This window comes from Mobula hypostoma, chromosome 19 (assembly GCF_963921235.1).
Source record: "Mobula hypostoma chromosome 19, sMobHyp1.1, whole genome shotgun sequence".
In the NCBI taxonomy this organism is placed as follows: domain Eukaryota; kingdom Metazoa; phylum Chordata; class Chondrichthyes; order Myliobatiformes; family Myliobatidae; genus Mobula; species Mobula hypostoma.
In genome coordinates this window covers 38,729,086-38,754,940 of record NC_086115.1, presented here as the reverse complement: position 1 = coordinate 38,754,940, position 25,855 = coordinate 38,729,086, and the positions used below count along the sequence as shown (strand labels likewise).

The window sequence follows — 25,855 nt, the reverse complement described above, 5'->3', positions numbered from 1 at the left end:
GTCAGTGTTAACTGCCACCAGTTTATGAATGGGGTTATCATTTTCACTGACATTTTTTAAACTCATTGTATATATCCTCACCTCTCGTTCTCTCCTTTAATTGCAAAAGAGTGAGGAAGTCCTCCTTTGATGTAAAATCCTGGAAAGCCATTCTGACAAATACAACAAGCTGAGCAGTTTGCATTACATCCAGGGATTCATCGAATTGTAGCAAAAAATATCCACATCCTCTGACAGTGACTCTACCCTCCTTGTCACTGTTGCAGGGCCAAGCGGTATATTATGTATTGCAGTTGTGATGTTGTTTTTGTTTTTAAAATCATTAAAAACAGTCTCTGCGGTAATAGCCATTGCTTCCTTGAATAAATCGCCATCTGTAAAAGGCTTCTTGTGGTTAGCCAAAAGGTGACTTACACGAAATGATGCCTTATTTTGAGCAGCATGTTTTGTGGAAAAACGATTGCTGGGCCTTCAACCCCGATTTCAGCTCCTCAACTTTCCTGGCACGAATTGCGCTCTTTGGGGGGTAGGTGTCTTTAAATTTCTGGTGGTTGGTGTTGTGGTGCCACTCCAGATTTCCTCTATAGGAAGGATGTGGAAGCATTGGAAAGGGTACAGAGGAGAATTACCAGGATGCTGCCTGGTTTAGAAAGTATGCATTATGATCAGAGATTAAGGGAGCTAGGGCTTTACTCTTTGGAGAGAAGGAGGATGAGAGGAGACATGATAGAGGTGTACAAGATAATAAGAGGAATAGATAGAGTGGATAGCCAGCGCCTCTTCCCCAGGGCACCACTGCTCAATACAAGAGGACATGGCTTTAAGGTAAGGGGTGGGAAGTTCAAGGGGGATATTAGAGGAAGGTTTTTTACTCAGAGAGTGGTTGGTGCATGGAATGCACTGCCTGAGTCAGTGGTGGAGGCAGATACACCAGTGGAGTTTAAGAGACTACTAGACAGGTATATGGAGGAATCTAAGGTGGGGGCTTATATGGGAGGCAGGGTTTGAGGGTCGGCACAACATTGTGGGCCGAAGGGCCTGTACTGTGCTGTACTATTCTATGTTTTAGTCAGTGCTTGTGTTTGGTGGCACAACATACATACACACTTGTCTTTCACCAAGGTAAATAGAAATTCCTCTTCCCATTCTGGATGGAATTTGTATGTTTTTGCCGCCTTTCGTGGAGCCTCCACCATGCTATCAGGATATCACGAGCGAGTGCTAAGCCATATACTGATGTTTGTGACAGTCTGTACTCTTATCCAGTGGTCCCCACTATGTATCTAATTTAATTGGTCACTTTGATGCAGCACAAGCTACCCTGAAAACGCAGTGCATGGCAGGGGTGCTACACACATGCACACTGGGCAGAAAGCACGGAACTAAAACCCTGCAACCCGGAAACAATCTCTCTTTACAAACAGCTTTGTAGCAAAAGTATTGCTGTATTACCATTATCCTAACTAGTATTACCTACTTTTATAATGCTCACATTATAACAGTATCTGTGTATTTATTTTTGATTTTTTTTTGGGATCTACTGGGAAAGTCTCAAAGATCGACCAGTCAATCACGATCGACAGGTTGGCGACCCCTAGTGTAAAGCAAATAGAAATGAAACATTGAAGACATGGTGCATGTCAGTGTAGGATGAAAAGTGATTAACTTGATAACCTAAACATTTTTCTTTATCTCCCCAGAAACGTGTTGTTAATATTTACCGATTAATAACAAGAGGAACATTGGAAGAAAAAATTATGGGATTGCAGAAGTTTAAAATGAGCATTGCAAATACAATTATTAGTCAAGAGAATGCAAGTTTGCAGAGCATGGGAACAGATCAGCTTCTGGATTTATTCACTCTTGATAAGGTAAAGTTGAAAAATTATTAAATTTTCTCCAAACATCTTTTACTTTTATTAGTTTAAAGGCAAAAGAAAACTTGTCAAGAATTATTAAATTTATTTGCAATATCAGTCTTGTATCAAAATTAATTTTACCACCGGTATGGAGATCTGTCATATTAGCTTGAGCTTAAGTGTGGTTCCCTGTGCATAATGAAGCAGTTCTAGAAAGGCAAGTGCTGTAATTTCACATTGGTCTATAATGTGCTTGCACTTAATCCTAATCAACCATTCATTCAAGAGTATGAATTTCCAAAACAAATCATCTAATGCTTGGAGATCTTTTAAGCCGTTAACATTGTTACCTATATACTAGTTTAATGCTGTCTTTCTTTAATGTGTGTGTACTCAGTGAATTCAAAGGAAACTAATATCAAATCTTTCCATTTAATTAAGTTAAGTTTTTGTGCATGCAATGGCCTGCCTTGCATATTGGAGTTGTGGGCCAACTCTCACTCTCAATATTCCCATTGATGACATCACTCAAGACCTTTATATTGAGGAGCCTGTAAATTCTAGCCTCCACTAAGATGAACAGTATTTTTGCTGTTTTTTTTTCCCCAAATGATTTGGTTCAAGTGAAAGGAATATCTGTTTTCCTTTTCCATCAATCTATCTGTTGTAAATGTGGAAAGGGGTTAAAATCTAGAATGTGATAGTGTTACCCTGATGGAGACTCTGAACCTCTGACAAGGTAGTTAACCACAGCTTTAGTGTTCTTGTATCTTATCACCATTTTCAATAAAGCTGAAGTAGCAGCTTTTCCAAAATATTCACCATCTAAAAGCACTAAGAATTTGTAATTTTAAAATCGCACTCTTATTCATTCTCCCTCAAATGAACATGAGTAGAAATGTCATAAATTGTATGTTTAGAGAAAATATTGGTTTATTGTGTATGGAAAAAATTTGGGCACTTTACTTTCCTCAAAGGCATTGGACAGTTTTGAATTAATATAATTATGAGAATGCCACAATATTATGTGAATCACAAAAGGTGGTATACTTTTATGTAGAAAATCTACTACTATCAGTTGCTACTGCTCAGATAGTATTATGCATATAATAACTGTCAGACTGGGGAGTTAGATTAGATTATGAGGACATTCAGTCCTCATTTATTGTCATTTAGAAATGCATACATCAAAAAAAATGATACAAACGTTCCTCCAGAATGATATCACAAGAACACAGGACAAACTAAGACTAAAACTGACAAAACCACATAATTATAACATATAGTTACAACAGCGAAAAGCAAAACAGTAATTTGATAAAAGAGCAGACCATGGGCACGGTTTAAAAAAAACTAAGGAGTTGCCTCCTTAGTGACTGCCATCTAAATTGCAAGCTGGTGATCAGCATACTGTTTGTAGCAAGTGCTTCAGCTCTAGCCAAGATTTGTTATGGAACATAATTTAAGTAATACTGCTTTTACTTTCATCACCGTGGGCTGTTTGGGGGAAATGCAGGTTAGTGTTTATGTTAAAGTTGATTTGTGATTTTGATTATGCAAAATACCTCTATTTCTGATTACACTTTTTACTTTCAGGATGGCCAAGAAAATAAGGGATCTGGTTCCACAGAGAAGTCATCTGTGAAGGCAATCTTGGAAAACCTTGGAGAACTCTGGGATCAACAACAATATGACACAGAATATAATTTAGATAATTTCATGCATTCTCTGAAGTAAAATTACTTGGATAATCTCAACAAAGCCATGAGCCTTTCATAAATTTTTCTGCTGATATTCAGCAAGTTTTGGAGACAAAGAAATGTTGAGAATAATGTGTAAATACAGGCAATTGAAAAGAGCAAGCATAAGGATATTTTGGAAATCAATGGTTCAGAAAAGGTAGAGCAAATAGTTACCCTGCTTAGTTTGCACAGTTTTGCATTAGACATTTATTCAGCGCAGTTATACTTGAAGCAACATTTTTCAGTGTCTTAGGGTACAGAAAAAAATGTTCTTAAGGAAAACATTTTCCTGTAGTAAGGAAAATATTACTTTGTTACACAGTACGATATAGCAATTTGCTGTATACAAGTGCACAACCACACAACCAGAATCAATTTAAAATGTAGACCACCTCCACTTTTTCCATAGTGGAAAATGACTGATTTTTTTTTTTTGCTGCCTATTAGTGATGGCTTTCAGTTTACTTGCAGATCTATAACTGTAGATGTTAAATAGAAATAACTTTGTACTTGAGTTGAAATAAAATTTCTGAAACCTCTATAATTCATGGCATTCCTTGGGTCAAAAATAAAAATCAATTGAAAGATTTAATTCTGAATTTTTCAATGTGTTGATCATTCTCTAATGTTAAAGTAATTTACATCTATTACTTCAGCGAGCCCATGATGGAATTAATAAACTCATGCTGTCATTCATCATTCAGTGAGGAAGATTATGACACCGACTTCCTTTAAGGTTAGAAGAAATAAAATGCAGGAAATACAAGGTTAGACAGCATCTGTGAAGAGAGAATCAAATAGCTTTTCAAGTTAAGGATCTTATCAGGTAGATCCTGTATCATGGGCTTTTGTATTAACTGTGTAATGGATCAAGGTCAGAGCCCAAATTTCACTGAATGTTACATTCATCAAGGTAATGGGGACTTGTAATTCTGGGCTCCTTATTTAATGAAAGATATATTGACTTTGGAAGGAGTGTAGAGGTTGATTCCGGAGACAAAAGGTTAGCCCATGAGAAGAGATTGTGTCACCTGGGACTATTAGTGCTGGAAATAAGAAGAATGAGAGGGATCTTGTACATGTAAAATTATGAAAGGGATAAAAATAGAAACTATAAAGCTGTTTCCACTGGCAAGTCAGACTAGAACTAGGGACATAGCTTAAGATTTGAGGGAATATATTCAGGACAGATGAGAAGAAATGGCCTTTCCCAGAGAGTAGTGAATCTGTGGAGCAACACTCAGAACATGCTGGAGGAACTCAGCAGGTCGCGCAGCATCCGTGGAAAAGATCGGTCGACGTTTCCACAGATGCTGCCCGACCTGCTGAGTTCCTCCAGCGTGTCGTGAGTGTTGCTTTGACCCCAGCATCTGCAGATTATTTTGTGTTTAGTGAATCTGTGGAATTCTCTGTCTAGGACCATATCAGCCATGATCTTATTGAAATGGCAGAGCAGTCTGAATGGGCCAGGTGACCTACCCCGCTGCTATTTCTTATGCTCTTATAAGATGACAAACTGGAACTAGTACAAGCAAATATTTCACCCACATAACCTTTGTTTTTCCAGCTGTTTCTATTTTTCATTATAACTGTTTTGCATTCTGTTATATCTATTATAATTTGGAATGGGAGAAGATGAGTACTGTATATGAAGGGCCAAAATATAAAACAAAATGCTAATATTCAGGCAACAGCTCCAGAGAGAAACTTATAGTTAAAGCCTGATGAATCCTGAAAACATAACATGCAGTGCTTGTGGCTTTGCTTTGAAAGCAGTGGAAACCGCACAGGAAAGGAAAGGAAAAGACGGAGGGTATGGTTCTGAAGAAGGAAAAAAAGGAACCAGAATAGAAATGTGGGAATTGACTGGGTATGATTAAGACACTGATTAGTGCAGTGCAGGGGATAGCCATCTGATGTTAAAGCTGTGACGTGGCAACTTGCATTAGTGTTGAATGTACAACTTGAAGACATGGCCTAAATTCATGATATTCTAGATCAGGATGCTACAGTGTTCAAAAGTTTTTAAAAGTGCATTCACAGACATTCCTTTTAGTAGTTATTAATTTGAAAATCCTTAAGCCTCAATCTTTGGGCAGTCCAATGTAATTCTGTTATTAGTGCATTCAAACAAAATTAAAGGGAGGCTGCTATTGATGATTTTAGACTTACTTGAACATTTCTCATTTTTAATTTTTTACTTATTTTAGATTACTCTTTTACATTTTAATTTCCTTCCTTCCCCTTTCAAAGATAATAACTTGAATTAGGGTGTGGTGCTCTGCTGTCTTTCCCAACTGTAACCTTGATAAGAGTATTAACAGTTTTCCAGGGAAACACTAAGTTAAAACTCAATCTGATGTCTGTATTCTGAGATCACTAAAGTTAATGAAGAGCAAAGCTGTTGATACTGTTATTTGCCGACCATCTTCCTCCACTGCTTTCATACAAGACATTAATTATTATAGTTTTAATGCAGTCTGGTTTTGTAACTCCATATGAGCTGGAATATGTTTTAATATGCTGATCTTGACAACTTATATCTTATAGTGGTAGAATCCACATACTGTTCAACTTCTCAAAACTACATTCTTGTTTCCTTGGCTCTATTATGCACATTGATGAAGGGTTTAGTTACTTAAGTGCTTTAAACAACAACTTTATATTTTAAAAAAAGGTTTGGACGGAAGGTTGCTTAAAAGTCAAATTTCACAAAACGGAAAAAAAAAAATCCTATTAAGTGCTTTGGCAGGATCGGTGTGTTTGTTTTAAACAATGAGTGCAAAGCTGTAACTTCACTTTTGCAACAAGATTTAAATTGCTTGTTCTCTCTAGATGTGTTGGAAGGAACAAAATTTAAATTATCATAACTTCAAATTAAATTTTACTGTAAGTAATATGCCAGAAAGGAAAGTGCTTTTAATTGGTACCTGTGAATGTTTAAAACAAGCTGCTTTTAAATAACCTTTTTGTTTTTGGGTTTGAAAACGTGCAACAGAGGGGTGACAAATAAGTAAACATTTTTCTGTTCACGGTGAGTGATTTGTGGAGATCCAATGAGATCATGATGGAGCCCAAAGTCCATGCATAATGTACAGTAGAGAAAATTACCGTTATTTATAAACAAATCTTCAACAGATTAGAGTTACCTATGTTTTGAAATTATTGTTAGTTGAATATCTCCATGATATCAAAGGATCTGACAAAAACAATAAAATCAACTCCTTATTTGCATCTACCAATTATTTGCCATTTCTTGCCCCACTCGTACCTCTTTATATTGCCCATCTTTCCCCTGTACTCTATCCAAATGAAGGGTCCTGACCTGAAACATGAACAGTAGACTTCCTCAGACAACTTTTTTGTGCTATGGAGGGGTCTATTACCTTATCAGCTAATGTTTTTAATATTTTATTTAAATACTATTCCAATCAATACTATTACAGTTTGTCTTGTCTAATGTGCTGGGGGTTTTTTTTTACACATTTAAGAAAATTACATCTGGTCACTTTATGTCAATCTTCCTGTATAGGTATTTAAATTGAGTTTGCAAATTGTGACTTCATCATCCTGCTGATGTCTATTCCTCCATTGCCCCGCTCTTTAATTTGTGTTATTGTTTTTTTTTTAAACTGCTCTGTTATTCTGCCTTATTATTTCTGGAGTTGCCATTAGCTAAGCAATATAAAATCTACATTTTGAAGTGTTAGATTGAAGAATGAACAGAATATATAACTTTTAAATGGGAAGAAATTCATCTACATTTAGTCTTGACTCCAAAAAATAACAATGTGCAATCACAAAGTACTGGAGTTCATTCAAATTACTGGACTTGTACCAACAATGAAAAATGGTATTTTGGAAAAGGAAGATTGCAAGTCATAAAAATGTGGAATTTTGATTTAATGGAAAAATGCTATCTTGTAGCAATATTTAATTATCATTCAATCAAAAAAGGGCAACACTAATTCTTTTGGAAAATATATAATATCCATTATTCTTACCTCATTTCAGTTGTTTGCATTCGGTCTTCAGCTGCCTACATACAGATCTTTGCAGGAGACCCTATTCCATGGAAGTCCAAGATAATGAGGTCACGCTTCTACCACTCAGATTATTCTTCAAATTTATCCAAAAATGTTCTGAAATTATGTGGGTATTACCAATTGATTATACAGTCACCAATTAGTGAACACAAGTTCTTTGAATAGGAAATGTACAAAATCTACCCCTGAATGGGCAAGTCCAATTCATCATTTACTGTATCTGAGAGATGAAGTTCAGATAGGTCAAAATACACAGATGGGAGAATTGGTAACAGAACTAAGGATAAAAGTGATTTTTTTTTTTAATTGTGAAGGATTGTGTGTTTTTTATCCCTGAAATATTTTGGGCTGTAATGTCAGTTCAGGAGTTAATGGATAGCAGTTACCACTTATTAATCATTGGTATTGCCAAGCCCAAATAACCTAATGGCTTCTCAATTGGGAAGGAACAGCTTAGCAGTTTGATGGGTTTTTTTGCATGTGGAAGAATCATTGTGCAGCATACGTAGATGAATACAAAGGTCACAGAGGAAAGTAAAAATAAAATAATTATTGAAAGGAACAGGTGCTTGGAATAATATTTATCTTTGCATCCAATATAGTTTAGTAATGAAGGGCAACTACTCAAAACAAAGGGAATTTACAATGAGTTATTGATTGAAGGAAATGACCACAGCTCAAGTCCTTCAGGTGGACTTTTATTATGAATGTCTGAATATAGTATACAGTTCGGTACAGCCAAAGTACATTTGTGCTATTCAATCACACGCAAACATAATCAATTTTTAACATTCTTTTTCATTTGTTGTTGGAATTGATTACTCAAAAGTGCCAGCCTTGGATAGAAGTATTTTGCACTGATGCTCACAGTTCAGTGGTTTTATTTGAGGTGGGGAGGGCAGAGAAATTAGAGCAGAAAAGTGAAGGAAATAATCCAATACAACAAGTTTTGTTTAGATTATTTGTATGGGCTCTATATTTATGGCCTCAATCCAGTAGACCTACCTCTAACTAAATTCACATTTTGTCTTAAATGTGCCCTTTGAGTTTGAATGTGAATGGCCAATAAAAGCGTTACACTCTGCAGTAATCATGAGTACACTGATGAAACCTCTTTCCTTGCTTTCTACTGCTCATTGCTCAGTAGACTAAGAGCCATTTAGGCATAATTCTAACAAAGTATAGCAGAAATGTAATTTTTAAAATTATATTAATAGTTTCTGTTCCTTAGTGTGCAAACTTCAAAGTGTGAATTCTTACCATGTAAATGCAACATGACAATTAACTACATTGAAAATGTGATAGTAATATCTATACCATTTCTCAAGGACGGTGTATTATGCAAGTTTGTTCAAGTTCACAAGTTTATGATTGCAGGAAGCTGATGAATTTGAGAAAAATAACTCTTACACAAGGGAAGAGTGTGCAGAGCCAATTAAGCCACTAGCATTCACTGGAACTGGAAACAGTATTTGTAAGTCACTTTATTGAGAAATTATAAGTTTGCCATTGTGCTTGATAGTTTATTAACAATTGACTATTAAACTGGCCAGTTTAAATTTGATGTTCCGAGTAAATTCCATATATTAAGCACAGCAGAACTATAATCAACGCAGAGAATTCAATAGTTGAGTATTGCCTGTAGATGGTGCTGTTTTGCAAGTTCAATGTTCAAGGACCCAAGATATTTTGCACACAAGAGCTTTCAGCCAATTAGGCTATAAGAGGCTTTTGTGGTTTTAATAACAGCTGCAGATCATTCTAACACTCGTCAATGATCATGCAAAATCATGACAAATGTTACTGCTTCATACAACTAAGTTTAATAATGTTTACTTGTTAGTACAGAAAAATTAAAGTCCAAACTACAAACTTAAGCATTGGTAAGCAGTAGCAGCATTGATTGAGCTCCATGTTTAGTCACAGTACTGCAGTTCCGTACAAGCATTAGTCCAAGCCAAAATGTATATGTTGTGTTAAGAGTACTAGCTAAACAATCTAGGAGAACAGTAAAAGATACATTTAAAATTAGTAGTTTGTTTAGAAACAAACAGACATCCTAGCTTTGAACACTCTAAAAATGTTTTCCATTATTTAACAGCAAAGTTACAAATACTTGTACTGTATACCCCAATACAACTACATCCAGAAAAGTTTGGCTATTTTTTTAAATAGTAGCACCTTCGTGAATGTACTCAATACTAAAAGTGGTGCATTAGCTATGAATTTTGTGCAAAAAAAAATTGCAGAATTTTCACATTTACCTACAATTTCTGGCTAGCTACCCATTTGGGGTATATAGTAATCACTTGCACTTATAAATACTTGGTGGCATATTTTCAACTCTGTAGCAACTAACTGAGAATGAGAGGAAAAGATAGGTTAGTAACAGAAAGAAGATCAAGTGGATCTACAAAGCAGTACAAAAAGTGGTTGCTGCAAAAAATCCAGCCTTACAAAAAAAAGGCATTTCCCATCTCCAAAAATCCATGCCTTATCACTCAGCAAGACAGATAGACTCCCCACATACAACTAAAGGTTTCGCACACGACCACCAATGCCCACACACCCCCCTCCCCACCCCTGCCCCACTCCTTTGACAATAGCACAACATTTTGTCTGCTCCATTCTGATCGTTTTATTGCCCATTCATTCAATTACATCAATCACTCTACATTGTCAGCCGTTTGTCATTACCACACTACTGTAAACCACTTCAGCAAGTTAATACATGAAGCTTTGCATTTCAAAACTAGACACTTTAGTAACAATATTACAAATGTTTCAGCTCCAAAAAAATAACAAAACTGAAAATAAAACTTTAAAGAATTAGCATCATAAAATTAATTTATTCCAAGTAAAAATACAAAATAATATTGGACATTGACCAGATATGAAAGTCTCTCCCAGAAATGACTATTATGGTGAGAAAAGCAGTCTGTAAAGAAAAATAACTAAAATAAAAATGAAAAATATGTAAATATGTTTAAATCCTCTGGTTTTAGCAAAAATCTCTCTAAAAATAACAATGAATATCTGTATCAGTACAAAGGCTACATTACTATTGAAAAAATACTAGCATGAAGAAAAGTTACACATTTGACAGTAGAAAAATGATTTAGTGAATCGCAATGTCTAAAGTTTGCAATGAAAATAAATCTTCAATAAAGATTTATGCTTTTGATTTTTTTTACAAACAGTACAAACAGTATTGCACATTACAACAAAGAGTTGAGGTTAAGTTAGCCTTCAAAATTGACTAATTCAAGTCTCCAATATCAAGAGAAGGCCACACATGGACCTGTTGCACCAAGGGGCTCTTAATCAAGTTACAATTTGAACACCTTAGAAATAACATTCTCAATCTGAAGGACCTCATTTATATTCATTAACAAGTAAACAAATTGGGGCATGTTATAACTTAACATAAAAAGATATCCATACAAAAATAACATGAACAGAAGAATTCTTTCACAATTCTGGTCAGTCGTACTTAAAGGATTAATGATAAATATACAAATTAAGTGATTTTTTTTTTATTTCACTTTCTTCTAACAGCTTCCAGCACCAATGGAGATGTGTCTATTCTAAGCCATTTTTAAACTATTTCTTTACATTCCAGCTTTCAAATTCATACATTAAATTATATTAAGAAGGGGAAAACGGTTTATAAATGTTCACTTTTCCACATTTAGGTAGAATTTCTTTAAAGTCATGTACTGTAGCTAACTACAATTCTCCATATTAAAGTTATAAAGCTCTAGCTCCTTCAGTTTCCAAAAAAGCAAATAAGCATGAAAAAAATAAAATTACCCATCTGTTAAATCATTTCCTTGCAGAATTAAATTAATATATATTTTTAGAATAAACTTACTTAGAAAATATCAATTTCTTTCCTATATTTCAAAATTGAGGTATTGCAAAAGATCATGTCAGTCAGAAAGCACGCCTTAAAAAATCAGCTGACTGTTGAAAACTGTCCAGATACAAAAAGTAGTGCATAACAAATGTCTTATACAGATAATGAAAAAACATATAGAAAAACATACCTGGGCAAGAAAGCAATATCACAAAAAGCCCAGAAGTTAACCTCCAAAGGGATAATAAGCAATTTACCAGTAAAAAAGTAATTTCTTCTTTTTCGAAAAAAAATCAATTTCAATGCCAATACTTGCAACTAAACACTGAAAAAAATAAACTAAAAAAAGAAAATAAAGACTTACTGGACACAAACAGACATCACAACACACAAATGACTCAACAATTAGTATCAAATCTACTATGCGGTGTCATATCCAGTCAGATTGTCCCCAGAGCTGCTGAAGGTCACTGTGTACAAACCCCCACTATTGGTACACTTAGCCTGTGTTTGGTTGAAATCTGCAGCCCCACTGTACATGCTAAAAAAATGTCCACTAGTTAGCAGATCTTATTAGAATTCAAGCTTTGCAGGATATACTCAGGGATTTGGGGAGTTTATTCTGAACCAGAAAGCAGACATCTCCATTTTGACTTTTGTGCAGACAATTCTTTAGCATTAGTTTCCTCTCCTAATGTGCCTACTTGTCAGTCTGACAAATATATTGGTAGTGTATGAGCTCTTTGGTTTTCTGGACCAGGTCTGAAGCTATATAAATGGTGCAAGCAGCAGAATATTTTTTTTAAACTGAGCTCACTTTGTTTAATACACTGATTATGAAGCATCACTTCTATGTCAGACATTACAACGGTTACTTTTAAATCACAGTACTATACATAATCACCTTACTATATAAAAATTGCACTATAAGTGATCACCGCAGAGTACTTCACCTACCATCAACATAACTTCAAGATATCCTACATCTATAAGTATTTGTGATATCCTTAATGCTTTGATGGACACAGATTCAAGCTCCATAAGCATTTACATTGAGGCATGCCTTCCTCCAGTTATTAACCAATTCTCTCACATTGAAATTTCTTTGTAGCCTACATTATTATTTTGTGCACTGGTGGGCAGGTTGTCAGCAGATATAAGAGACATGATACACAAAATTTATTGCATGCAGCAACCTGGTTAAGTAAACATGCAGTCAAAACTACTGACCTTCCTCTGGAGCTTTCTCCATGCTATACTGCATTTTTTCCTGACAGCATTATGCTCCACAATTATTTATAACCCTAGCCTGATAAAGTACTATGATATCTGCAATACCGTTTATTTAGCAGCAAAAGCTATTGCAGCATACATTTACATAACACTAAGAAAGACCTAACCAAAAACCCCAGCAAAATCAAATTGAGCTTATGAGGTATTATTCTTGCAAGTCAAAATGGAGAGCAAAAAAAGGCTTGTTTTAGGGTAACTAGTATACTAAATGATCCAAAATGTATAATTGCTGAATATTTGAGAAGAATGCTTTGCTACATATGCCACCTACAGTGTGTTACCTTTGGTAAGTCTTCTAGGGGCAAGTCTAAGTTTCTGAAAATAAGTGCATGCTCCTGTCATGGGAAACAGTTACGTGAGCGTCAACCTGACAGTGGCTGATGTTTTATCAGCTACAACTCCTAAATCACAATGCAAAGTTCCATACAAAACAAAAAAGGTACCAAGCAAATGTTTGAGAGCCAAAGTGCAGATTCAGTACAGATACTCTGAAATTTTTATATACCAGACAATCTTGGACAAGTTCAGTAATGTGACTTCAAAAAAAAAACAAAAACAAACATTCTTTATCCGAGGAAGAATGCACCAATTTCCAGAACCCTCTCAGCCCTGAGGCAGCGCTCTCCTCTCCAGTACGTGTTCGCAGACTTTAAGACGCTTCAGCTCCAGCGGAATGGGACGTGACGTGGGCGATCGCCTCCTTCCTTCACAAGAGGCTTGTGAAATTCCCTACCAGCACGTGAATGTATGCTTGCCCAGCAGTATTCACAGTAATACTGCAAACAGGTAACATTGGCACAGAAGAAAGGAGCAAACTTCCCTCCACAACGGGCACCCTGGCATTCATCACACATCTGATCATCAAGGACATATGGCTTGACTTCCACCTGTGACAGAAGGGTAGAGAATATTTTCATTTACTGAATAATAAAGCAATCTTTAGAAAGCTAAATATGAACATATTTATGTATTTATTATATGTACTATAGCTGGTACAATGCACATTTCAAATCTACCATCAGAAGATAGAAGTGGATGTTCCTGAATATTTATGAAAGTCCATTACCCACAAGCTCCCAGAATGTTTAGTTTGTGGAACAATTAAAAGCAGTTTCTCTCCCTGTTTTATTTAGGACCCAAAATTTTTCCCGAATATCATGTTACACCACAAAACATATGGCATGGCGTGCTCATATAGATATATATGACATTTTCCGTCAAATTTTCAATATACACTCTGGTCTATTCATTAGGTACACCTGTGCATCTGCTCATAAATTCAAACATCTAATCAGTCAATCAAGCGGCAGTAGTTCAACGCATAAAAGCATACAGACAGGATCAAGAGGTTCAGTTGTGCAGAGCAAACATCAGAATGGGGAAGAGTTGACTTTGACTGTGGAATGATTGCTGGTGCCAGACAGGAAGGGTTAAGCATTCAGAAACTGCTGTATCCTGGGATTTTCACACATAACAGTCTCTAGAGATTACAGGGAATGTTGTGAAAAACAAAAAAAACATCCAGTGAGTGGCACTTCTGTGGGTAAAAATGCCTTGTTAATGAGAGAGATTATAGGAGAATGTCCAGACTGGTTCAAGCTGAGAGGGAGGCGACAGTAACCCAAATAATCAGGCATTCAACAGTGGTGTGCAGAGGAGCATCTCTGAAAGCACAACACGTCAAACCTTAAAGTAGATGAGCTACAGCAGCAGAAGACTACAAACTTACAGTCAGTGGCCAATTTATTACGTATAGGAGGTACCTAATATGATAGCCACTGAGTATATATACAACTCTTAGCTCAACTTTGAGCAAGAACAATAAAATTATTTGCCATTATTTTCATAGGCATTAACTATTACCTCTATGTTAACACGTGCCCTTGCTTCCTCCAAGCAAAGTTTCATGAAACAGAATATTATTTTGTCCCACATACCATTGTTCTCCCAATTTTTGCCCTAACAACAGATCAAAACTAAGGAAGACACGCTGGCAAAAGATACATTGCTGGATAATAGATACAACTTCACACTGTTAGTCAAATATCATTGACTAATCCATAAGGCAGGTCACCCAATCTAGCAACTGGCCTCTAAATATTACTGAGGATGGCTTTGTCATGCTGAGATTGGTCATGTGTTATCTTTTCAATGGTGCCAAAGTTGCTGTTGATAAATTATCAAAATCGGGAAAATGGGCATCAATTATTAGACATACAGTACATCTACAAATTACATTATGACTTTAAAAATCTATGGACCAATGACACCTCAATTAGATTCGTGTATCTTTCAATGATAAAGTACTAATTGTATGAATTTGTATGCATACAAGAGTTTTACATATCATTAATTTTCATACAATATTAGTTTTAACAAAAAATCTGGCTCATAAAGATCCAATTTGCTCAATGCCTGGAGGACATACTGCTAAAACACTCAGCTTGTCTTCTACCACCAAACCATTATTTTGCATTCAGATAATCAGATTGCTCAACAGTTTAATTAAGCCATTCAATCACACACATACCCAAAATCTGGATAGACGGCATGCTAAATTCTGAACTATTTGAATGATTTGCTTCACTGTTTACAATGCAATTAATTCAATGATCAGAGGCAGAATTTTAAAACAGTGCATTTTAAGAATGAAACTAAAATATGAGCTACCTGACCCCACAAGAACCAGTACTTTGATAGGATGTAGAATATCCTCCAGCCAGGCTCCTGAGATATAATGCTGGCTTACTGGATACCGGAATATTGTCGACTTTATGGCAAGCAACAACCCGATACAGTCTACTACCTTTCAAGTAGTACCATTCGGCAATGTCCATCGAGAAACCCCGCCCTCTTCCTGCTACTACCATCAGGTAAGAAGTATGAAAATCTTAGGTCTCACAGTATCAGGTTCAGGAACAGCTTTACTCACCACTACTCTGAACTGATTCTACAGACTCACTTTCAAAGACTCTTCTTTGAAAACTCATGTTTTCAGTATTATTTTTAATTGCACAGTTTGTCTTCTTTTTGCACATTGGTGTTGGCCAGTCTTTGATTATATACCGTTTTTTGTAAAATTCTATTGTATTCCTTTTTTTCCTTGTAAATGCCTACAAAAGTGAGATTCAAGGTAGTATATTGTACCATTTATGTACTTTGATAATAAATTCACCTTGAACTTTGTTTAGTTGTCATCTTTGAAAAATGACAATTTGGTATGGATGGTTAGATATTAATCTACTATCCATTGCTTTAATATGAAAAGTTACTTGTTCGCTAGAGTAATACTTCCATGGAGAGGATGTGTAGCCTGATTAGGGGAAACAATATGTTCATTTTTTTTTAAAAGTCAATTTTCCAAGACAGTATACTCCATTTGCTAAAAATAGGGCCCAACCCAACCAGCCAGCTAGCCAAAAGGGGCACTGTGCTACTATAGCTCAGGGCGTTGAGAGTTCAGAGTTCAATTCTGACATTATCTGTAAGGAGTCTGTGCATCCTCCCCATGGATACATAGACTCCACACGGCAAAGATGGGTGGTAGTCTAATTGTCCTGTCATTAGGCTAGGCTTAAATCGGGGGATCGCTGGGCAGCGTGACTCAAAGGGCTGGGAGGGCCTGATCCGCGCTGTATCTCAATAAATAAATAATAAATTGACAGGTTGTAACATCAGCTTACTCCGTTTCAAGTCTCTTTCTATTAACATGAATAGATGACATTGAAATATTAGTTAGCAGTCAAGTCCACCCTCCTCGTCCATGTCTCATTTAGCTGTAAAGTCAAGAAGGACTAATCCTTGCAAAGGGCACCTGGAGATCTGATAGCATTAAAGCTAAAAATTAATCTCCACAGTCCTACTGTCAATCAATAAGTTGGCTGTGTCACTTTGCATCAAATGGCACAGCTCAATCACCACTTCTACTGGGTACCATATTTTTAAACATCTCCACAAACAAATCTATACAATTGTTCTACCATCTCCATCTATCTGATGCAAGACAGATTATAACGTCAATTTGGTTAGCCGCCACTTACAATGAGTCACTGATCACAAAGTCAGGGCACATCTTTCTTGATTTACAAGTACTGTACAAAACTACACAAGACATTCAGAACAAAACTAGCAAAAAAGATTGACAGGCTCAGGATAAAATAAAGGTCTAAAAATGTAACAATGTGATATAAAATTCTGGTCACAGAGTACATGGAAAAATTGTTTTATTTAATTCTTAATTGAATCTACTTAAAATTTTAAATGAATGGGAATCATTAGGAGGGAGCTGCATGTGGAAGCATCAGAAACTATCTATAACATTTAAATTAAAAATGCATAGTTTACAGCAAATATATATCCCTCCACAAAATCCCAACAGAAAAGGTGGCCCAGCACCCACTGGTAGTAAGATCACTCGAGTTGAATATAATGTTCTCCTGAAGGATTGTCTACTGGTGGGTCTTCAGGTGGCTGTACAGGCAGAACTGAGATCCACATATTCTGAGAGGCTTCTTGACCTCACAATCCTATCCCTTTCACTACTTGCTGACCGCTACAGGACTTAATCCAGGATATTAGGGCAGATTCCCTTACCGGAGAATGACAGTTGGTGACTTTGTTTAAAGTGGGTGTTGTCACTGATAATAAATTAATTAGAATAACTGGACCCACAACGCAAACACTCTTACAATCAATGTTCCCTCTAAAGTGTGTGTGTGTGTGCGCACGCACACATCTTTTGCTACTAGCACACAAAGGAATTTAAACTGCACACAAAAGGTTGTCACTCTCAGCCTCGTTGGTATGTTTCGTATATTTCATGATCGTACACAATCACCGTTCCTTTTCCAGTTTCTGATGCGGACGGTGATAACAACAGGGAGTTTGCGATGATTTGTCTGCTGATTTTAGAACTGGCTTCTTCATACTGTTTTTATTGAAGAAATTATTGATTCGCTATGTTGAATTCCAAAGAAGCAAAAGGGCGTGAAGCGCCAGAGAAATGCTAGTTCATTTAAACCAGAATGGCCTAATGAAACAGCAGAAACTGCTACACCAAAAGCTCATGTGAGGTCAGGAGCCTGCAGCTTCAGGAAATATTTATGTACAATACCGAAACTGGTGTTACCTGCGTGTACTGTCACGATGCAAAAGTTGCTGGATAATGTGTAAATGGGAAGAAGTTGAGTGATGTGTGGAAACTTGACTTTTTAAAGCATCATTTAGCAAGCTATGCTGTCCGTCTCTGGCACCATCTACTGTGTGAAGGGAAGCTACAGTGTATTCTTCTAGGTTGATTAAACACTGCCAGAGTCATTCTCACCTATCTGTCTGCAGTAAGCAAGATTTCCTCCAGTCCCCCTTGTCTAGGTTTGACCACACCACCACCGCACTCATCCTTGCCTGGGTGTTGCCTTTAACCCTTGCCTTACCAAAGCTTCCATATAGGGAGGCTGTTGCACAGACAGCCACCATACATTCCTTAACAGATCGGGGTCAGGCTCCAGTGGTATGCAATGCCCCTTCACGGCTGCAGTCTTCCTCCGTCTTCCCTGTCATTGTGATGTGTCATCATCTTCCGCCAACTCCGCCATGGAAGTCTTGGTGGGATCGCTCTTTGTCTGGACCCTCCCCCTTTACCTTACTGTCCTGGGTGACCCTACCAGGAGCTGAACTTCAGACAGCATCACTCTTGGGACCTTAGGAACTCACAAGCCTCTCCACCACGGCAAGTGATGATCCTTCGAGAAGCCCTCACTAATTAAGTAAAAGGAGAAGATTTTGAAATTTTCCCAGTCCTCAGGCTTATTGTTCGTTTGACAACATTCCTGAGTTCAGAAAAGTAGATCAAGAAACTGATAAGGAAAGAGAGGAAAGTAATCATACAAAGAACAGACTCAAAGTTTACATAGGGGAGTACATGTGAAAAAAACTGAGGAAAAGCAAATTTGGGCAATTATAGACAGACTGGAATAAATATATTGAATGAAAACAATTAAAAAATAAAAATAAGAGAGATTATTTTTTGCCGATTTTCACAAAAACACAAATCAGAGCAACCCCTGGAAATAATGGAGATCGGTAGGTGCTAGAGCAAATAAGGAGTTGAATGAAAATGACAACAACAAAAGTATTGGTGTAATTAATACCAACTATGCAACCCAGATCAACGACAGAAAATCAGCAAATTCCCGGAACCAGATAACCTGCATTCCAAATAGTTTAAGGAGAAGTGACTATGGTAACTGGTTCAGGATCAGTAGTGGTCCTGGTTCACATTGTGCAAAAATCTATTGATTCCAAGGTAGCAAATCTATTCAAGGAAGGAAGGAGTGAGAACACAAAGACTTACAGGACGGCTAGCCCAACATCAGCAGTGGGGCAATTACTTGAATCTTCTATTAAGGAAGTGGTAGATAAGCATGACAACATGAAAAGGAATGGGCAGAATCAAAAAGAATTTATGAAAGGGAAATCTTGTTAGAAAAGGGCCAAGTCTTTTTGAGCAACTATCAAGTGGGTGCTATAAAAACAAGAGACTCCGCAGATCCAGAGCAACATGTACAAAACGCTAAAGGAACTCAGCAGGTCAGGCAGCATCCATGGAAATAATTTTGGCCCAAGACCCTCTATCAGGACTAGAAAGGAAGGGGGAAGATGCCAGAGTAAGAAGGTGAGGGGAAGGGGAAGGAGTACAAGCTAGAAAGTGAAGCCAGATGGTTGAGGGGAGGGGGGATGAAGCAAGAAGCCGGGAGGTGATAAGCATAAAAGGTAAAGGGCTGGAGATGAAGGAATCTGCTAGGGGAGTAGAGTGGACCATGGGAGAAAGGAATGGAGTGTCAACTGTAGAGGTGATAGGCAGGTACGGAGAAGGGGTAAGAGTGGGGAATTGAGGAAGAGAGAAGGGGGAGGGGGAAAAAATTACCAGACATTGCAGAAATCAATGTCCATACCATCAAGGTTGGAGGTTAGCCAGATGGAATATGAGGTGTTGCTCCTCTATACTGAGAGTGGCCTCATTGTGGCAGTGGAGGTGGCCATAGACTGACAGGTCAGAATTGGAATGGGGATTGGAATTAAAATGGTTAGCCTCCAGGAAGTTCTGCTTTTTGTGGGTAGAGCGAAAGTGCTCAAAAAAGCGATCCCCCTATCTACATCAGATCTCACCAGTACAGAGGCAGCTGCATCAGGAGCACCAGTTACAGCAGAAGACCCCACAATTTTGCAGATGAAGGTAACACCTCACATCCTTTCGATCTCCACAACTTTCAATTCCCTGGCCCTGATTGCCTCATTTTCATCATAGATGTCCAGTCCCTAAACACACTTCTATCCCCCATTAAGAAGGTCTTAAAGCTCTCCTCTTCTTACTTGATGACAGATCCAACCAGTTCCCCTCCATCAACACCCTTCTTCATCTGGCGGAACTGGTTCTCACACTCAACAATTTCTCTTTCTGCTCCTCCCACATTGTCAAAACTCAATGTGCAGCCACGTGCACTCGCATGGGGCCCCAGCAATGCCTGCCTTTTTGTTGGTGACACTGAACATCCCATGTTCCAAGCCTTCCCTGTGATAATGCTCCCCAGCTTCTTCTGTGCTACACTCACAACTGCATTGATGCTGCTCTATTCATCCATGCTGAGCTGATCAATTTCATCAATTTTGCCTCCAATTTCCACCATGCCCATACATCCATTTGGTCCATTTTTGACCCCTCTTTCCCCTTTCTCATTCTCTCTGTCCCCATCTTTGGAGACAAACTGTTCGCTAATATCTTTTATAAATCTACCAACTCCCACGGTTATCTTGACTACACCTCTTCCCACACTGTACCCTGCAAAAATGCCATTTCATTTTCTCAGATCCTTCATCTCCACCACTCCGTTCCCAAAATGAGGCTTTCCTTTCCAGGACATCAGAGATGACCTCTTTCTTCAAAGAATGGCATTTCCCTTTCTCCACCACTGATGCTGCCCTCACCTGCATCTCCTCCATTTCCTAGACATCCGCACTGACCCCATCTTCCTGCCATTTGAACAGTGATAAAGTTCCCCTTGTCCTCACCTACCACCCCATGATCCTCTGCATCCAGCATATCATTCTCCACTTCTGTCATTTTCAACAGGATCCGACCGCAAAACACATTTTTACCCCTCCACTTTCCACAGGGATAATTCTCTCCATGATTTTCTTGTCTATTTGTTCCTCTGCACTAATCTCCTTCCTGGCACATATCCCTGCAAGCAAAAGAAATGCTGTACACCCCATTCACTTCCTTCCTCACCTCCATTCAGGGCACCGAACACTCCTTTCAGGTGAGGCAACACTTCACTTGTTGGGGTCGTCTACTGTATCTGATGCTCCCGATGTGGCCACCTCTGCAATGGTGAGACCCAATGCAGATTAGAGGACTGCTCTGTCGAACACCTTCATTCCATCCGCTAAGGTGCACAGCGAAGGATTTCCTGGTGGCCAACTATTTTAAATTGAATCCCCATTCCATTCCAACATGTTGATCCACGGTCTCCTCTACTGCCATGATGAGGCCACTCTCAGATTGGAGGAGCAATACCTCATATTCTATCTGGCTAGCCTCCAACCTAATGGGATGAACACAGATTTCTCCAACTTCTGGTAATTTTCCACTTCCACTCCCCCCCACCTTCTTATTCTACCTTCTTTCCCCTTCCTTACTCGGGACTGGGAGCAATATATTGGCTGTCAAAAGAAACATGATGAGTTGAAAGGTCATTTTTGGGTGGGAGCTATGGCAAGTTGGATGTACTCCCAAACAGTTCACAATCTGTTTCCTGTAAGAGAAAAGAAACTAGTTTGCTAAGGATACACAATCGAGTGACATGGAGCATGCAAAGACGACACAAGGACATGGTAACAGAATGGGGGAGCTCATGGGAATATAATTGGAAAAAAGATTAAGTCATGGCAAAACACAAACCTGGAAATGTGGAATATTTTTCACCTAGTGAAAAATGAAAGGATTCTTTATTCACAGACAGACCGGTGTCCTTGTACACCAATCACTGAAAATAGATGTTCCAGTACAACAAACAATTACAAAGTATGCTGGTCTTTGTTGTGAGAGGATTTGAATACAAGCGTGAAGATATGATGTTGCAATTTGATTGAGTATCAAATGGCCTTCAAACTGCGTATGTGGCCTTCCCACGGCTGGGGTGCCCAAAAAAATCAGTGATTGGTCTGAAAACAGAGCCAGCCATTCTTTGAAATGTTTGAAATTTTCTGCCCAAGAGAGGTGCAGAGGTTCAGTCCTCAAACATGTGCCAGTTAGCGATTGGATACAAAAGAAATCAAGGGGGATAGAGGTTGGTATAGGAAAGGAGTAGTGTGGTAAAAGGTCAGTCATGATTTTATTGAATAATGCAGCAGGCACGAGGAGATAAATGGCCTAGCATTGTTGTATTTCTCACGTCCTTCTAAGTGTGAATGCAAGGGTGAGAGAAGCAAAAGCTAGCTGTTAGGAATTTATTATCTGATCTAGTCCATCAATCATCCCACATTGTTAGAGCATATTCTAAAGTTAGGGTATATAACAAATATTAATTTCACCAGCAACCAATCTTCATAAGATATAGGAGCAGAATGAGGCCATTTGGCCCATCGAGTCTGCTCCACCATTTTATTATGTCTGATCCCGTTTTCCTCTCAGCCTCAATCTCCTGCCTTCTTCCCCTATCCCTTCATGCCCTGAACAATCAAGAACCTATCAACCTCTGCCTTAAATATTCATAAAGACTTGGCCTTCACAGCTGCCTGTGGCAATGAATTCCACAGATTAACCACTTTTCAGATCTGAATGTGGATTACAGATTGAATTTAAAACACAGCTACGAGCAATTAGACCTCAGATGTTTGCATATGCAAGATTGCAGATCGAGCCAATGGGGATTAACATTCATTTTGGGTGTCTGGAGTGAGAGCGCGAAGGAATTTGTAATATGTATATGTAATTCAAAGGGAGCATTGGAGATACATTCTAACTATAGAATTGTCCTGCTGTTACCTTTCAACCACCATTATAAAAACATCAGGTAATCTTGGATTGAGCATGCCTCTTCTTCAGAAGATGTCTCAATATGATGCCTGTTGCTTATTTTGCAGAATAAAACACTACTACATCCACTGGCTTCAGTGTGTCTCCAGAACTTCATTCACAGTTGCAACAGACATGAGAGAGCTAAAACTACAGAAAATAATCTGGGAGGAGGGTAATGATGGCTTTCCAATCTGTCATTACCGAAAATGCACAATGCTTTCAACAATTTAACTGCACTGTAATAGGCAGGGTAGGTCCCTGCAAAAGCGAATACCTTTTAATGTGTCAAATGTGAAAGAACTTCCGAGGAAGTCATTAAAATAGTCACACACAAAATGCGGGATGAACTCGGCAGGTCAGGGAAGCGTCCATGGAGGGAAATACACAGCAATATTTAAACAGTAGAATTAATATTCCCCACCATAGATGTTGCCTCCAGCATTTTGTGTGTGTTGCTGAACATTTCCAGCACCTGCAGAACATTCACACCACAGGACTAATGATTGGCAGTTAATAACATCAGTCAAACTCAGGTCAACTCATTTTTCATTATTAATGTTGTTGTGTTTGTTATTTTAGGAGTGCTAATATAATCACGATGCATTTTCTGATTTCCTCTTTGATGATTAGGCAATGAAACTGTCTTAGTCACACGATATTTATTAGTCCATCATAAAACAATTAGGTCCACTCTTAATTCAATTTGGGATGGTAGATGTAAGATGATTTACACCCAATACAATTTAGGCATCTAATAAGCACAAGAAGTGAACAGCAAACCTCCAGATGCTTCTCTGATTTGCTGTAAAGTTAAATGGGTTAAAGATCTATCTGGTACCTTTTAATTAATATCTCCTGCAATACTTATGTGTTTGCAATCACATAGTTTGTGCATTCCTATAAGCAGATGGATATTCTTAGTAATATCCACAATTTGTTCATCTGTAAGAATCGCACATTGTGAATTGCAAAAAAACTCTAACACTTTTATTCATTTAGGATGTATCTTTCAATGTTTTAAAATGTTATGAGAAGCAAAGCATTAAAGGAATGAGAAATGTTAAATCTAAAATGTGTCAACAATTACTTAATGATAACAACATAATAATATGTTAGATGTTAGAGCATAAGATATAGGAGCAGAAGTAGGCCATTCTGCCCATCGAGTCTGCTCCACCATTCAATCATGGGCTGATCCAATTCTTCCAGTCATCCCCACTCCCCTGCCTTCTCCCTACACTCTTTGATGCCCTGGCTAATCAAGAACCTATCTATCTCTGCCTTAAATATACCCAATGACTTGGCCTCCACAGCCACTCGTGGAAACAAATTCCACAGATTTACCACTCTCTGAGTAAAGTAATTTCTCTGCATCTCAGTTCTAAGAAGATGTCCTTTAATCCTGAAGTTGTGTTATCAGCAGGTTTTGTTCCATTCTGGCTTGTGCAGATTCCACAAACCTATTAATTATATCAGAATAAATAGGAGGGAGAATTAAATATTCTTACATATGAAAACCAAAAAAACCCTAAGTTCAATTCAACTATGACAATGCTTTAAAAGATAGAATTTTACTATTGATTGTGTATCACAGAACAAAAAGCTAGAAAATATTTTGTGAAATCCCACTACAATCAAAAAGAAGCTTGCAAATGTTTTCTGGCAAAGGTGTACTTGGTAAATGGGAGGCCTTCAAAAGTGAATTTTTGAGAGTACAAAACCTGTCAGAATAAAAGGCACAGACAACAGTTTTAGGGAACCTTGTTTTTCAAGAGATATTGAGGTTCCAGTTAAGAAAAAAGAAAGGAGTTGCACAGCAGGTAAAGGCAGGAATGAAGAAATGAGGTACTTGAGATGTTTAAGAAATGCAAGAGAACACTTAAGAAAGAATTCAGGAGACATGTTGTTGCTGTTACAGAAAAGATGAAGGAGAACCCAAAGGGCTCCTATAGATATGTTATGAGCAAAAGGATTGCAAGGGACAAAATTGGTCCTCTGGAAGATCAGAATGGTAACCTAAGCATGGAGCCAAAAGAGATGGAGGAGATCTTAAATGGATTTTTTGCATCTGTCCTTACTCAGGAGATGGTCAGAGTATACAGAAGTGAGGCAAAGCAGCAGCAAGGTCATGGACCCTATACAGATTACAGAGGAGGAGGTGGACAAATCCGCAGGGCCTGACGAGATGCTCCCTCGGACCTTGTGGGAGGCAAGTGCAGAAATTGCAGGGACCCTAGCAGGGATATGTAAATCATCCTTACTGACAGGTAAAGTACCAGAGAATTGGAGGATAGCTAAGGTCGTTCCAGTGTTTAAGAAAGGCTCTAAGAATAAGCCAGGAAACTAAAGGTCGGTGAGCCTGACATCAGTTGTGGGAAAGTTATTGGAAGGTATTCTTTTGGACCAGATATATGAGCTTTTGGATAGACAGGGAGAGTCAGCATGGCTTTGTGCTTGGTAGGTCACAGCTAACCAATATTATGGACTTTTCTGAGGAAGTTTCCAGGGAAGTGGATGAAGGCAGGGCTATGAATATTGTCTACATGGACTTCAGCAAGGCATTTGATAAGGTTGATAAGACATGGGAGGTTGGTCAAGAAGATTCAGTCGTTTGGCATTTACGATGAGGTAGCAAATTTGATTAGACATTGGCTTTGTGGGAGAAGCCAGAGAGTGGTAATAGATGGTGGCCTCTTTGACTGGAGGCCTGTAACTAGTGGAGTGCTGCAGGGATCAGTGCTGGGTTCATTGTGGGTTGTCATCCATATCAACGATCTTGATAACATGGTTAACTGGATCAGCAACTTTGCGGATGACACCAAGATCGGGGCGGTGGGGGGGGGTAGTGGGCAGTGAGGAAGACTATCAAAGCTTGCAGTGGAATCTGGACCAACTAGAATAATGGGCTGAAAAATGGCAGATGGAATTTTAATGTAGACAAGTGTGAGGTGTTGCACTTTGGGAGGACAAACCAGGGT

General features: G+C 38.0%; 2 protein-coding genes across 6 annotated transcripts in view; one reads left to right on the top strand and one right to left on the bottom strand.

Moving 5' to 3' along the window:
• The window catches only part of btaf1 (BTAF1 RNA polymerase II, B-TFIID transcription factor-associated), an 88,384-nt gene extending 84,188 nt beyond the window's left edge, over nucleotides 1-4,196 (top strand). For both annotated transcript variants that reach the window (XM_063071732.1, XM_063071731.1), the window contains exons 37-38: nucleotides 1,701-1,871; nucleotides 3,456-4,196. In XM_063071732.1, coding sequence (XP_062927802.1) covers nucleotides 1,701-1,871; nucleotides 3,456-3,596 — 312 coding nt within the window. In that variant the 3' untranslated portion in view covers nucleotides 3,597-4,196. The remainder of the gene's footprint in view (nucleotides 1-1,700; nucleotides 1,872-3,455) is intronic.
• A 4,011-nt stretch (nucleotides 4,197-8,207) lies between these two features.
• cpeb3 (cytoplasmic polyadenylation element binding protein 3) overlaps nucleotides 8,208-25,855 on the bottom strand; it is a 114,146-nt gene continuing 96,498 nt past the window's right edge. For 2 of the 4 annotated variants that reach the window (XM_063071728.1, XM_063071727.1), the window contains one exon: nucleotides 8,208-13,686. In XM_063071728.1, coding sequence (XP_062927798.1) covers nucleotides 13,459-13,686 — 228 coding nt within the window. In that variant the 3' untranslated portion in view covers nucleotides 8,208-13,458. The remainder of the gene's footprint in view (nucleotides 13,687-25,855) is intronic. The other 2 variants (XM_063071726.1, XM_063071725.1) reach the window with 1 other exon arrangement.